This window comes from Muntiacus reevesi, chromosome 1 (genome assembly GCF_963930625.1).
Source record: "Muntiacus reevesi chromosome 1, mMunRee1.1, whole genome shotgun sequence".
In the NCBI taxonomy this organism is placed as follows: Eukaryota; Metazoa; Chordata; class Mammalia; order Artiodactyla; family Cervidae; genus Muntiacus; species Muntiacus reevesi.
The window spans coordinates 229,315,701-229,332,465 of NC_089249.1; the positions used below are offsets into that span (position 1 = coordinate 229,315,701).

General features: G+C 37.3%; 1 protein-coding gene across 2 annotated transcripts in view; it reads right to left on the reverse strand.

Annotated features, from left to right (window-relative positions):
• The window catches only part of PFDN1 (prefoldin subunit 1), a 76,008-nt gene that overhangs the window by 19,980 nt on the left and 39,263 nt on the right, over nucleotides 1-16,765 (reverse strand). For both annotated transcript variants that reach the window (XM_065918685.1, XM_065918686.1), the window contains exon 3: nucleotides 13,059-13,143. In XM_065918685.1, the coding sequence (XP_065774757.1) occupies nucleotides 13,059-13,143 (85 nt within the window). The remainder of the gene's footprint in view (nucleotides 1-13,058; nucleotides 13,144-16,765) is intronic.

The window sequence follows — 16,765 nt, forward strand, 5'->3', positions numbered from 1 at the left end:
AGTACCAGAAGCTCCTCTTCCTCTTATGTTTTCCATCACCATCTACCTTTTATTTCCCTCTCATGCCTTCTCTAAAGAAAAAGACACTAAGCCTGCCTTAATGAAGGATCTGAATTTGAACCTCAAATATACAGAAGTGCAAAGTGATTTTTTTTTCTGGAGCTGATTAAACTTGACCATAAATGATATCAATCTTGAGCTACTTGTAAAGGTTTTAAGTACTGCCATACATGTCATTCCACATGAATCACAAGACTTCATCATCAACTATATAGCACAGATAGTGCTGAAGACTGTGCTCTAAACTATATCTCTAAGACCCTTTAGTTCAGTTAAAATGATTGTGTGTTTCATTAAATTAGGCAGTAAGGCAGGTTGGTGACTTAAGAAATGCCTAAAAGGAACAAGCACTCCAAAAGCTTGCACTGTCCAACCACTCAGATTTCAAAGCTTTAGGTAAATATCAGGATCTTCATTAAAAACAAGCTTTCCCAAGATACTCCTTAGCGAGAATCTCTAATAAAAGCAATCCATTCTTTCTTTGGCAGTAAAGTGGGCCAGATTCAGGCCAAAACAAAACACACATAAAAAAAAAAAACCAAAAGAATCACACAAAGGGATTTTTGTATAGGACTTCAGACATAAAAATCAATAAGCAACTTCAGAATATAAAAATCAATAAATGCCCAGGTGAGTCAACAAAGAATGTGGAACACCAGAAATATAACTGCAAATCTGCTTCCAGTTTTCACACACTCTACTGCTGGTAAATGCATAACAGGGGACAGGAAAGACATTTAACTCATTCCTTCAGTCATCATCAATTCCTGGGTGGGGGAAGACCCCCTACAGAAGGGATAGGCTACCCAACTCCAGTATTCTTGGGCTTCCCTTTTGGCTCAGCTGGTAAAGAATCCACCTGCAATGTGGGAGACCTGGGTTTGATCCCTGGGTTGGGAAGATCCCCTGGAGAAGGGAATGGCTACACACTCCAGTATTCTGGCCTAGAGAATTCCATGGACTGTATAGACCACGGGGTCGCAAAGAGTCAGACATAACTGAGCGACTTTCACTTCAGTGATCTTCAATAGCTTTACTAACAAGTACTAGATTGCTTTCATTCCAATCCCAAAGAAAGGCAATGCCAAAGAATGCTCAAACTACCACACAATTGCACTCATCTCACACGCTAGTAAAGTAATGCTTAAAATTCTTCAAGCCAGACTTCAGCAATACATGAACTGTGAACTTCCAGATGTTCAAGCTGGTTTTAGAAAAGGCAGAGGAACCAGGGATCAAATTGCCAACATTCACTGGATCATCAAAAAAGCGAGAGTTCCAGAAAAACATCTATTTCTGCTTTATTGACTATGCCAAAGCCTTTGACTGTGTGGATCACAATAAACTGTGGAAAACTCTGAAAGAGATGGGAATACCAGACCACCTGACCTGCCTCTTGAGAAAACTGTAAGCAGGTCAGGAAGTAACAGTTAAAACTGGACATGGAAAAACAGACTGGTTCCAAATAGGAAAAGGAGTACATCAAGGCTGTATATTGTCACTCTGCTTATTCAACTTATATGCAGAGTACATCATGAGAAAGGCTGGGCTGGAGGAAACACAAGCGGGAATCAAGACTGCTGGGAGAAATATCAATAAACTCAGATATGCAGATGACACCACCCTTATGGCAGAAAGTGAAGAAGAACTAAAGAGCCTCTTGATGAAAGTGTAAGAGGAGAGTGAAAAAGTTGGCTTAAAGCTCAACATTCAGAAAACTAAGATCATGGCATCCAGTCCCATCACTTCATGGCAAATAGATGGGGAAACACTGGAAACAGTGGCTGACTTTATTTTTCGGGGCTCCAAAATCACTGCAGATGGTGATTGCAGCAATGAAATGAAAAGACGCTTACTCCTTGGAAGGAAAGTTATGAACAACCTAGACAGCATATTGAAAAGCAGAGACATTACTTTGTCAACAAAGGTCCATCTAGTCAAGGCTATGGTTTTTCCAGTAGTCATGTATGGATGTGAGAGTTGGACTATAAAGAAAACTGAGTGCCGAAGAATTGATGTTTTTGAACTGTGGTGCTGGAGAAGACTCTTGAGAGTCCCTTGGACTGCAAGGAGACCCAACCAGTCCATCCTAAAGGAGATCAGTCCTAGGTGTTCATTGGTAGGACTGATGATGAAGTTGAAACTCCAATACTTTGGCCACCTGATGTGAAGAGCTGACTCATTTGAAAAGACCCTAATGCTGGGACAGACTGAAGGCAGGAGGAGAAGGGGACAACAGAGGATGAGATGGTTGGATGGCATCACCGACTCAATGGACATGGGTTTGGGTGAACTCTGGGAGTTGGTGATGGACAGGGAGGCCTGCTGTGCTCTGATTCATGGGGTTGCAAAGAGTCGGACACAACTGAGTGACTGAACTGAACTGAACTGACTGACTAGACTGCTATCTCCACTTTACAGAAAGTTATTTCTATTACTAGAAAGAAGTTAAGGTGAAGAAAGATCAAGAGTCAAATCCACAGAAAGGTTTATGTTGGCAATGTGAGTTAAAATTATCAACACATGCAGATGTACTGAAGTCACATATGTGGTTAATTTTAAACAACCTGACTCTCTGGGAACACTGAGTTAGTGTAGTAGAGAGTACTATATAGATGTCTATTCTTACAGTATCCATTTCTAATCACCATCTTCTCCACCTCACCCTCTCTCACAGGCTAACTGCACATTTCCACTGTCAAAAACCACATTAAAGTTATGCAAAAAACCACAATCACTTGGTTAATCTCAAGCATAACCACTGATGAGAACATGCTCTTTGAGTCCCCCAGCTCCAGCTCTCCACTATAAGTGGATGTGCATATGTGAGCCCTATGGGGTTTGGGCAAAGAGAGAGCTCAAACAATGTACTTGTCAGCACTTCAAACAAAAAACCCATTCAACGAGAATGGCACCATGTTACTTTTGCCCTTTCTCCTTAGGAACTAAATTAAACAGATTACAGACAGTGGCAAGAGCTGGTCTTATAACAGCCTCCCCCTTATTTGTTATTTTTAGCAATTTAGTCCGACAACGCCCGACAACTAAACATGCCTAGAATAGCTAAAGGGAGGGGGGATTATCAGATACTACCAGCAAAACAGTAGTCATCACTTCCTCCAACCCTAAGAAAGAATCATTTTCCATGTCTTTATAGCATCACACAACATTTGAGCTTTTAGTCTCATACAAAAACAGAGCACGTATAAAACATCAGTGGAAACTGATAATGCTTCCTGACATGAAGTATTGTTCCACCCTCATGTGTTTTCTTAAAAACAAAAGCAGAATAAAATGAACTAAACTGTTTTATACAAAAGTTAGGAGTTTAATGCATATGTGTCCATTTTAGAAAAATACCCTCACAAGATAATTACCTATCAAAAAGAACAGCCTCATGAATAGTGATGGAATTCAAACATTTTTATTATCCTGGTGGCAAGTGAGAGATTTGTTTGAAACAAGACAAAGTGAGATGGGAGAAAATCCTCTAATTAATCATAATTAGCAAGACAGCATCAACCATAGACACTACTTTTAAAAGAAATAATGGAGTAAAAATGCTTTGAAAAATGAATAAAATGGTAAAAATAAAAATAGTAAAGTCCTAAGCAGTATAACTATCTGTATTAGCAGATTAACTAAAATTCATTAAAACACACTTTATAAAATTTGCCACTTATAAAAAAAGTTCACATACACTCAAGTAATTTAATAATTTTTCAACATTTTCTGATTATTTTTGCCACTATTCTAAGTATCATGTATTTTATATGATCACTAAAAGATAAAACACTACAAATGATAACATTCCTTGAGAATGCTACTTTATGAATGCGGTGTTAATAAGCTATTACACAGCTCTATCCAAAAGTATCTCTAGAACAGGTGATACCTAATGTAAACTATCTTTAACCCATCACACACACAATCTCTGTGATTTCAATAACTTAAGCAACTACTGCAAAGATCAAAGGAGATGCTGTCACCTTGTATTACATTTTAGCTGGCCAAGCTGTAGACAGACAACTAATCATATTTACCTGCAAAAATATGATTACAATTAACTTTTAAAAATTAAGATAATGATCTGAATAGAAAGAAAACTGGGTTTTTTGTTCTGGTCTGCCTCCCTCCATCTTCTCATTTTAAGGGGGCACTTTTGCTTCTAAAGTGGCAATTTAGAAAAAGAACAAGGTTCTAACAATAAATGTAATAGAAGTGACCCTAGATATCTTCTAGTCCAACCTTCTTTTACAGATGAGGACACCAAGGGTTAGAATACAGCAAGGGCTAGAATCCAGAACTCATAACTCAACAGAAGGTATTTAAATGAGAATTTAGTATTTAAATTAGGAATTTAGAGTAATGAATGCTCTATTACAAGTCTATTTGACTTTGAGATCTCTATTTATGGTTCAAATATCAGCTTGGATCTTGTTTTTTTTTAGTTAACATACACAGTGTGCTCATTAATACAGGTGTGGCCTGTCCACATTAAGTATTGAACAACTCATTTCTTCTGGCCAGCATCTATTACTTCAGATTAAAGGAGACTATCATATAAAGACTGATGAGAGTTAAGAATCTAGTATGTGCTGTGTGTGAAAAGTCACTTTAGCCACATCTAATTGTCTGCAACCCTATGGACTGTAGCCTTCCACACTCCTTTGTCCATGGGATTTTCCAGGCAAGAATAATGGAGTGGGTTGCCATGGCCTCCTCTAGGGGATCTTCTCAACCCAGGGATCAAACCTGCATCTCATGTCTCCTGTACTGGCAGGCAGGTTCTTTACCACTACTGCCACCTGCAAAGCCCCAAAAATCTAGTACAAAGAAAAGTATACTGACCAACTTCACCTTACCATCAAGTTACAAGAGCAAGGAGACATGCAAATAACAGAAAACAAAATTCGAATTCTAACTCATCAAAAGAAATAATTCACTAGGCAGCCTGAAAATGAATGGAGGAACTCAGGCATGGGAGGGAGGAGGCTAAGGACAAATATCTATGGTTAGACAAAGAAAAGTACAGACCATATAAAGCATACAGCAGCAAAGGCTGAGGTCAACAACCCTCTAAAGCATTCAAAGGAAGAGTCTGGTGTGGTTGTGGACAAGTGTTCCACCCTGGGAATGTATCCTAGAAGAAAAGAATAACTGAATCAAGATGCAAAAAGCTGAATTCTGGACTAATTGGAATGTAAAACTTTTTAAAAATCTTAATCACAAAATGAAGACACAAAAATGAACAGATCAAACCAAAGGAGTATATGTGTAAAATATCGGTAATACGCACTTCACAGACAAACAAGAAATGGTCAATAAAGGACAAATCTATCTGGACTGGTTACATCTTAAGTTCTTACCAGAACTGAAATACTTCTACTGAGGAAAGGAAATATACCACAGACAGTTTACATTTGGGCAAATATTAGCACTTGAATCATATCACATATATATTAACCAAGATACTGATAATATTGATAATAACCAATAAATACTCAACCAGAAAAAGAACCATATATGGACTTTTTCAGATTCACTCTTCTCTGAAAGCCACAGAGGAGGATCACATAGCTACATTAAACTACATGTCCTAAAACACATATATTTCACTATAACTCTAGCATTCCAACCATCAGGCCCTTTTAGACTTAAGTCTTAAGTAACTAAAAACTATTTTAAAACAAACATTCATTTTTATGTATGCTGATAATGCAAATGAACTCTACAAAGAAATAAGTATCATCAGATACACAGATGATACTACCCTTATGGCAGAAAGCGAAGAACTAAAGAGCCTCTTGATGAAAGTGAAAGAGGAGAGTGAAAAAGCTGGCTTAAAACTCAACATTCAAAAAATGAAGATAGTGGCATCCAGTCCCATCATTTCATGGCAAATAGATGGGGAAACACTGGAAACAGTGAAAGACTTTTTTTGGGCTCCAAAATCACTGCAGATGGTGACTGCAGCCATGAAATTAAAAGATGCTTGCTCCTTGGAAGAAAAGCTATGACCAACCTAGACAGCATATGAAAAAGCAGAGATATTACTTTGCCAACAAAGGTCCATCTAGTCAAAGCTATGGTTTTTCCAGTAGTCATGTATGGATGTGAGAGTTGGACTATAAAGAAAGCTGAGTGCCAAAGAACTGATGCTTTTGAACTGTGGTATTGGCGAAGACTCATGAGAGTCCCTTGGACTGCAAAGAGATCCAACCAGTCCATCCTAAAGGAAATCAGTCCTGAATATTCATTGGAAGGACTGATGCTTAAGCTGAAACTCCAATCCTTTGGTCACCTGATGCAAAGAACTGAACTGCTTGAAAAAACCCTGATGCCAGGCAAGACTGAAGGCAGGAAGAGAAGGGGACGACAGAAGATGAGATGGCTGGATGGCATCACTGAATTGATGAACATGAATTTGAGCAGGCTCCGGGAGTTGGTGATGGACAGGGAAGCCTTGCAAGCTGCAGTCCATGGGGTCGCAAAGGGTTAGACACGACTGAGTGACTGAACTGAACTGATTCATATCTGAAATCCCAACATATGGAACAATAAGAGAAGCTTCATCCAAGACTCCCAAATTCAAATCAACATAGAAAAGAGATTATTTCCTAAACTTCTAATTATTTCTTTTTTTAATTTTAAAGACACCAGACATGCCTAGCTATCTAGTTACTACTGAAGGTGGGTAATAACCAAGCTAACTTTTAGAGCAGAGACATTTTATATTTCACTTCTCTCCAGATACTCAAACTCTCCTGGAACAGAGTAGGAGATGTCTCTGGAAAACAGATCTCCTCAGCAAGAGGCTAAGAGATAAACTACGCAACTATTTTATGAAAACATCTTGTTTTAAGGGTAAAAATGAGCTGTTTGCATGTACCCCAATGTTCACTGCAGCACTACTTAAAACAGTCAGGACATGGAAGCAACTTAAGATGTCCATCGACAAATGAATGATGGTGGTACATATATTCAAAGGAATACTAGCCATAAAAAAGAACAAATCTGAGGATGAACCTAGAGCCTGTAATGCACAGTGAACTAAGTCAAAAAGAAAAAGACAAATATCATATATTAATGTATATATATATATGGAATCTAGAAAAATGGTACTGATCAATTTATTTGGGGGGTTGCAACAGAGATGCAGACGTATAGAACAGACTTGTGGACATAGTGGGGGAAGGAGAGGGTGGGATGAATAGACAGAGTTAGCACTGAATCAAATACATTACCATATGTAAAACCACCAGTGGGAATTTGCTGTATGATGCAGGGAGCTCAACCAAGTCTTCTGTAACAACCAAGACCAGCAGGATAGGATGTAGGTGGGAAGGAGGTTCAAGAGGCAGAGGACATACGTATACCAATGGCTGATTCATGTTGATATATGGCAGAAACCAACACAACACTGTAAAGCTATCACCCTCCAATTAAAAATTTTAAAAATGAGTTGTCTGGAAAGATAAATTGTGGCACAACTATATAATGGACTACATATAGCAATGAAAATGAACAAATCACAATCTCAACATGAACATATCGAAGAGTTCACAGACACAATGTTGAGGGAAAGAAGCAAAAAATATGGAGATTGATTTTGTTCATATAAAGTTCAAAAACTTTTGAGGGGTACCTATAGAGGTAGTAAAACTTTTTATAAAAGAAAATAAGTATTCAAAAGTTAGAGTTACCTGGGGGAGGGGGAGAACAGGCAAGAATGGAAGCAGGTGGCACTCTGGTGTCTTGTCAATGTTTGATTTCTTGACTTGGATGATTGTTACAGGTGACTGCTTTATCATTACTGATTAAACTACATGAATTTTAATACATATTTCTGTAAATGCTGTATTTCACTACAAAATAAATAAACGACGAATTTTTTAATGGATTCTAAACTTTGAGGTATGCAAGCAGATGAACCACTGGGTATAATTCTTGTTTAATATATGTAAAACATTCTGCCACTGGCTTTGCTCTCACCTGCCCTTCTCTCCTCATTGAAAACACAGATAAGAATCAGTGCTTAACATACAGTAGTGTCCACCTGACATCACCTCCAAAGAGGGTGTCCCATCATACACACAAAAGTACCAGCCCAAAAGTGAAGGGCAAAAACTAGGCATCCATCCAAGTGCCTACCAGTCACCACCCATGCTGTGGAAAAAATGATCCTTCTTAGGCAGAGTGAAATATCCTTAAATCATGGGAACTACTCCAAAACATTTTCTCATCAGAGTCTCAGAACTCAGCCAACTGCAGAGTGTCACAGGCACCTCCTATCCACTTTTCTTGTCACTAGTCTTCCTACTTGTTTCAGGAACTATCATCTGACCATAATAGCCATTTTTATGGAAGAGTCAGGAGTTTCACAGTTTCTCAGATTTTACTTATAGCATGGGCTAGAGAGCTATTTCACAACTCTGGGGTCGAAACATTCTGCGTCAGAAGTGGTATTATGCAGGGCAGAATGTCTTAATTTCCTTATTCTTATTTTTATTGTGTCATTGCTGAGCTAACCCGGGTGGTGGAAGGGTGGGAACCACGTCAGAGAAAGAGAGGAAGGAAAGTGGTCAACCAACATTTGCATATGCCTAAAATACAAGGCGAATTTTAGACTTTAGGCAGATGAGCCTGAAGCAGTAATTCAATGAGAGAGAACACAGGAGAATGACAGTCAAAATGTATTCAAACACATCAATGAAAGCTAACAGTTACCTCAAGTATTCCAAATACTTGAGAGTCAAAAGGCAAAAGGAGTCAAAAATTCAGCTCTAGCTCATCTAAATGCTGAATCTAAGTTTTTGCAACTGTAAAAGTCCACAAGTAATTGTTTGTTTGTTTTTACTCCCCAAAAGTGAGCAAAAATATAGGATATATTTTTTACTCTTTCAAAGACACATATCTCTTCAATCCATCAATAGGGTTTTAGGTCAACTTTAACTAAAACTGAAATTAAAAAAAAAACAACTCGGGTCTTCCCTGGTGGCCCAGTGGTTAGGAGTCCACCTGCCAGTGCAGGGGACACATGTTCAATCCCTGGTTCAGGAAGATCCCATATGCTGCAAGGCAACTAAGCTTGTGGACCACAACTACTGAGCCCACGCCCCCCCTAATAAGCCACCACAATGAGAAGGCCCCGCACTGCAACTGTTCAGTAGCCCCTACTCGCTGCAACAAGAAAAAGCCCTCAAGCAGCAACAAATACCCAGAGCAGCCATAAAAAAAAAAATAAAATTTTTAAAAACTTGTACTTTCCCGGAGAAGGGAATGGCAATCCACTCCAGGATTCTTGCCTGGAAAATCCCAGAGACAGAGGAGCCTGGCAGGCTACAGTCCATTGGGTCGCAAAGAGTTGGACATAGCTGAGCAAACACTACACTACTACTATATTTTGTGTCTGATACCTCAAAAATGTCTGTGAGTTTAATGATACAGTATCTAATTAAACTCTTAAATCTCAAAAAAATTAAAACTTGTACTTTCTTTATGTAGCAATGCTGTATATTTCAAAAATTATTTTTATATAGACAGATGAGACACATGAAGTCCTAGTCAGAAATCCCAATTACATGCATGTCATTTTTAAGAAGTACAATTTTATATTTTCTAATAACATATACTGTATTATGTATTATATATTCAGTCAGCTTCCTTAAAGTTATTTGTTATCAATATTTTTTAAACAAATAATGAATTCCCTCAATGACATAAACAACATGGTTACTCTACCATACTAAAGGCATCATTTTATTTTTTCTCTTCAATTGGAGTAGCATTATTGGTCTGCTTTTTATCACCACACGGATGAAACTGTGACATTTGCTCCCAGAACCTGATCAATCATCTTTATAAAGGAAAGGTAAAAATCTATATAACACTATCACATTGTGAGTCTGTTAGGAAGTCACTTCCTAATCTAACCCAAGAAAGTGATTATAGCCTGAAAAACCAACATAGGGGTATTAAAATGTAAAATACTGAATTTTAAAAAGAAAAAGACATCCTATCTTCCCAAGGTTAACATGGTACTTGTTTCTACCCTTCTAGTAGGTAATATAACTCCCTATCAAGAGGACATGAGAGCAGAGACTCCCCTGAAGGTCCAGTGGTTAAGACTCTGGGCTTCCACTGCAGGGGCCGTGGGTCTAATCCCTGGCTGGGGAACTGAGGACATGAGTGCAACATTACAGTATTCCCACTTCGGCTCCAGAAGAGGAAAAGGGCCAGAAAGTGAGAGACCAGGCTAGCTGACAATGTCGGCACAGCATACTAGCGTTATGAAAAGCTAAACAAATTCTAGGTATTCCTTACACTCATAAGTTAAGGACTAGGGGAAAAAAATATGGAGAGGGCAAAAAGAAACTAAGAATGGAGATGGAGAAAAGGCAGTCTAGAAAATACTGAGGTGGGCTCTCAGATCAGACCAGCACCTATGCTATGTCATGGCTGATCCACAGTGTCATTTATATAGATTATTGGTAGGAGATGCAGAGGCATACACAGTGTAACCAGGTCAGAAACTGAAACTCTTGACTCAAACCAAAAACCTTACTTCATAAGGGATGAAAGGTGCTAATCGAAGCAGCCTGGCCTTAGTCAGCAGAGTTATTATATAAATTATGCCTCCTCAACTTAATAGTAAGGTATCTGAGGGTACAAATTAACAACAATAATGATAATTATGTTGGACTGGCAACAAATACTAACGCTCAAAAGAACAGACTATACTTGAAAGGCAGAGTAATAACTGGAAGACCTTGGGAAAAACTATTTAGAGCTCTGAATCTGTATCAAGCTTCCCAAGTAATAGGAAGTAATATTTGTAATGACTTCAACTAATAATAGTTTATATGCTCAAATCCTCACATTGTGCTATGAAACTAGAAAAATTAGAACAAGGGGAAAGCACTTAAGTTAATACTGAGGAATCAGAAAATGCTTCTCAGAAGTAGCCCTAAACTAAGATCTTAAGGATTAACAGAGGTGGTAGGAAGAAGAGGAAGTTCCCAGGCAGAGAGAAATACTCTTTTTATAGTTGTTAACAAGCATTTCAAATACCAACAAGCGAGCTAATCTATTCTATCATCTGACAGATATCAGAATATTCTTAACAGTATTTGAGAGACTCCATGAAAGGAAACTTTTGGAAAATGAATTTCCTGATATTCACCAGAGCTAAAGAGTATGCTAAAATCATCATCTGTGGCAATTTTACCTTGACCTTTCCTTTTAACTACGAAAGTTAACATATCCTTGTTACAATTTATCCAACACAGAGGTTATAAGAAAAAAACAATTACAGCCACACCCCATCTAATTTTCTTAGGGTAACTAGTGTTAATTTAACACACATACCTACAACAAATCATATTCAATGTTCATATACAGATCTTGACTTTTGTTTTCATAAAAAGAGAACTATTTACACATTACTTTGCCACTTATTCATCAGGACAATGTTTAGATATATCTACCAACAACTGCAAAAACACATTTTCTTTTTTTTTTTTTTCGTACTCTACATGAAATAATTTTGTTCAGTTTTTTTTAAGGTATTTTTGTTTGGAAAACTCAACCTAGAAGAGTTGGGCTGACAAAAATGATAAAGTAGGAAATAATAAAAACCTGATTACTACAAGGTAAGTTTTCTTTTTTCTGTTGTTTTGCTTATTTGTTTTGTTTCACAATACATTTTCTAAGCTACAGTCATTATCAAGTCTGTTTAAATTTTCATCAGTAGTCAAACAAAAATAAGCCTAAGTAACCTAAAACACCACATGCTTGCCCAGCCATGCCAAGTTGGTGTCCCTGAGAAATCCCCAAAAGGCTATAAGGGGTGTCTCATCAATTCAGTAAAAGGCTGAGTCAGATTCTGAACCATTGCCTCAAATAGTATTCAAAGAAATTAGATAAAGTGACCTATGAAGTCACTGTATCCACCCCCATCTCAGGAAATCTTGGTCCCCAAAAATAATGACCAGTTTTTTGTCCTATCCAACTTTTATTACATAGAGGATAGACCATTCACCAAAGTCTGACAAAATTATTTCATTAAAGGTCTTAAGGACTTCCCAGGTGCCTTCCCTGGTAGCTCAGCTGGTAAAGAATCCACCTGCAATGCAGGAGACCCCAGTTCAATCCCTATGCTGGGAAGATCTCCTGGAGAAGGAAACGGTAACCCATTCCAGTGTTCCTGGACAGAGGAGCCGGTCAGGCTACAGTCCATGGGGTCACAAAGAGTCAGACACAAGTCAGACAACTAAACAGCAACAGCAAAGGTTTTAATGTGTTAAGAAAATGATAATAATAAACTCCCAATTTTCCAAACACTTATAAAGTTATTATTCTCACCTATCATCTTTTTCCCTAAGAAAAAAAGATCGTTTTCTTGACTGGAGCACTATCCTTCAGATAGATAATTAGTTTTAGCTTGGTTGTCATGCCCTCCTTCAGGGGATCTCCCCAATCCAGGGACCAAACCCCGGTCTCCTGCATTGCAGGCGGATTCTTTATTGTCTGAGCCACCAGAGAAGCCCAATTATAGCTTACTACTCATTCTGTCCTTATCTAGAATCACAACATGTAAGAGTCATATATCTAGATTCTTTAACTACTATTATCATTACCTACTCTCACACCCATCTGCCACAATATGTGGTATTCACATACACACTGTGCTTTTATTTTTTAAGAATAAACATGTTCACTCAAAGGCAATGGAAGAAACACATTCAGGTTAACAACATCCTATCCTAAAGTATCCAAAACTCCCTAAAGTTTTGAGAGACTAGTCTTTTTTTTTTTTTGCTCATACACTGCCATAAAAAGACTGCATCATTAGCTCTAGCACAATCAGAAAAAATAAAAACAATGTGACATGACCTTGGTAGGCACACATTTTCATTTAATGTGACAAAATGAGATCATTACTTTTCTCCCAAAAGCTGACTACAGCTATCATTATTCACTCAAAACCTACTTACTTCCAATTCTTTAATTTTTTCTTCTGCTATCTTCTGTTTCTCTAACAGCTGATTATGAATTGCCTCCTTGGACTGAAGAATAAACCTAAAAACACAAAAAGGTTGAAGATTAAGCCACTTGACCACTATGTTCATCAATAACCATATGCCACAAACACTAAACGAAGAAAACCAGAATGATCATCTCCCAACTCAGAACAAATAAAATGCATTATTATGTTAATATGACCAACTTGCTCAGGAAACATCCTCAGGCTGAAGCCTTCTTGGCTGAGAAGGAATAAAAGTTTAAAAGTAAATTTTGCCTTCATGGCTTAAGAAGGGAATCAGGCTTGAAGGATATTCATAGACAAAAGAAAAAAAGGGAGATAAAAATCTATTGCAGGCTAAAGGAAAACTGAACAAACAATAAAAATTCCCCCTAACTTTAATTTTTCAGTTTTCTGTATCAATTTTTATCTAGATATCTTTCAAACAATATTTGTAAATCACAGCTCTTCCTCCAATCTTTAAAAAATTTTCTTTGTAACAGCAGTAACTCATGACCTTTTAAAGTCACAATCAAGTACTGTGTTAGGATCAATGCATTAGTGTTTATATGAGTTCCTCACACAAAAAGCACTGTATAAGGCCCAGTATCTTTTACTATATCCAGAGTGTATAATACCTCTGAAAAGCTCAAAAAGCACAAGTGGAAATGTTCAACTTTTTCCATTTTACATTCAGGCACATTAGTTACAGTAGATGAGGACAGAAATATGGGGAAGCTTTAAAAATTAATACTAAATCTGTTTTGGGACTTTATGTTCATAAGTCTTGCTGCAGGCAAAGGAAGAAAAAACTATTTTTATAGCCTAAAGTAAGTAAACTGAAATATTTCCCTTCCACTGGAAGCAAGGGAAAATCTCAATTATTCAAATCTCTTTCAAGATTGTCCAACTCAGTTATAACAAATTTTTAAAAATTAATTATGCAGACTGTTTCTTCTCTTTGCATATAACTTAAGAGTTTAGCAAAAAACTAAACATCATCTCTTAAGAAGCCACACAAGAAACCACATCAAATTAGCAAAAGACTGTTTCCTCTACCTACCTCACAAAAGCAACACTGTATCTAGGTAGGTTCTTAGGAAGAGGGTCTGTTGTCACAAATAAAAACAACAAAAAAGGACAACCCTAGCTTTGCCCAGACACCTGGAAGGAAACTTTTTTCCTCTCTTCATGAATACACCGTGACACACATAACACAGTCTGGTGTGATTCTCTCTTTCACTCCACAAATTATTAAGCATGTGTCCTAACAAGGACAGTCCAGGAAATTTAATTGATAACCCTAGTTTTCAGTACTAACTTAACCCTTTGCAAAAATCTTATTCATAAATTTACTGCAAAGATAGCCCATATTCATGCAAAACAAGGATTATCATGTAATGCTTTGTGTCCAAAATACTCATATTATTAGTCCAGGAGACAGGTGCTATTTCTTATAAGACTATTGTTTACAGAATATTTTTCTCAGAACTAATTATTTAATGTAGTATTCAAAGAAAAGAGTTGTTTTGAACTGTAGTAAGTCTTGGTGACAACATATAAAAAGTATTACAAATCAAGGCCCCAGAGTTACCAAATTATGTCTTTATACACACAATTTTACTAACAAAGGCTTTTGACCAAGGAAATAATTTTCAGAGTAAAATATACATTTTTAAATAGCACTGATTGCTGGCCAGTGAGTAGTATTCTCAAATAATAGGTCATTAGACATTATCTTTATTAGTGTCTGGGAAATTTTCAAAGCTAAGATTAGAGGTCAAGTCATTACTTATGTGGTCTTTAAAAATACAGTATCTGAACAGATACTAAATCCCTTGAGCAGAAAATAAAATTACTAGAAAGCAAGAACACTCAACAAAACCATGTTTTTCCATGACCACACACCCCTGAGGTATCTATACTGAACTGCGCCAACTTCAAAGGCCAGAGAGATGTCATCGAAGTTGGCCAATCTTCTTACAAGCCTGAGGACTTCTCAGCCTTGAAAATTTTAAACAGGGATGAGTATGGAGTAAATCCAAATGTCTACTTCAAAGAATAATTACATAGATAAAATTCAAACCAAAAAAAGCTTACAGGAAATTTGGTTTAGTCCTCAATTTTTAAAATGCCAAAGATATATTGTATTGAGGATTGGAAGGAATCCCCAGAAACATTTGGATTTCTGGAAAAGTCTTTAGAAAACACCTTTATCTAGTGTCAAAAAAAAACCCAAAAAAACATGAGCTATTAGATGTTATTTTGAAGATAGCTATGAGTGGTATACAATAAGTATTATGTACACTGCTTCTCAGAGACTCTCATAGGCATCTTGCCTGATAGTTTATGGAAAGCCAAATGGTAGATAAACTGTTCTACAGCTCAGAATGTGCCCCAAAGGAAAAACAGCATGAAATGAAAAGTTATTTTCATATAACAAATGATATATCCAAAACGTACTTATTAATACTCAGTATTACATAACCTACAATTGTCACTGCTTTGTAAAACAGCTTCTACATTGGAAATCAATGCCATGTGGTTATGCACGTAATCTATCAACGATGCATAGCCTGCTGTTTCATTTCCTCATTTATTTGTAACTATGCCATCCGAAAAACATAATTTTACAATGACTTCTGGTTTTATCTGAGAAACATCAGAAGCTGTGTTCTGAACTGTCCTGCAGTTTGGTACATAACTTCCGTTTTCTAATGATTCAGCATGTATCAAAAGTGTTGTTCACTGCCAAAATACAACCTAGAATCAGTGGCAATGCTGTCTTTTGGATACACTTGCAAAGTATGGTAACCTGGACACACACTATTCAGAAACAATATGCTTATGATAATGCATTTTGTTTGGGTGAGAAATTTTTAGAATATAAAAACGTATTTTAGTGGTATTTAAGGAATCCACAAATTATATAGCATAGAAAAAGCTAAATAAGAATGATCATATCTTATTCCTTTGTCTCATTCCATGATGATGAAAAAACTCTTTGCCTGTGTGCACAAAGACCTACAAGCAAATTTTTTTCATAGTTTTTTAGCAAAACAAAAACAAACATCAGCCTAAATCCCTTAGTAAAAAAGCAATTAAAAAATTACTCAGCCTTTCACAATTCTCCACATTGTAAAAGGCTGAGTAAGACTTCTATTATTGGCATCTTGTAAAGCAGACATCCAGGACAAAGGAAAAAAAATTTTTTTTTAACATTTTGCTGAACAACCACAATATTCTACACAGTGTGGAGAAAAGGGAACCCTCGTGCACTGTTAGTGGGGATGTAAATTGGTGCAGTCACTACAGAAAACAGTATGCTGCTGCTAAGTCACTTCAGTTGTGTCCGACTCTGTGCGACCCCATAGACGGCAGCCCACCAGGCTCCCCCGTCCCTGGGATTCTCCAGGCAAGAACACTGGAGTGGGTTGCCATCTCCTTCTCCAATGCATGAAAGTGAAAAGTGAAAGAGAAGTCACTCAGTCGTATCCGACTCTTCGCGACCCCATGGACTGCAGCCTACCAGGCTGCTCCGTCCATGGGACTTTCCAGGCAAGAGTACTGGAGTGGGTTGCCATTGCCTTCTCCAACAGATAACAGTATAGAGATACCTCAAAAAATTAAATATAGAACTATCCTATGATCCAGCATTCCACTCCTGAGTATTTATCG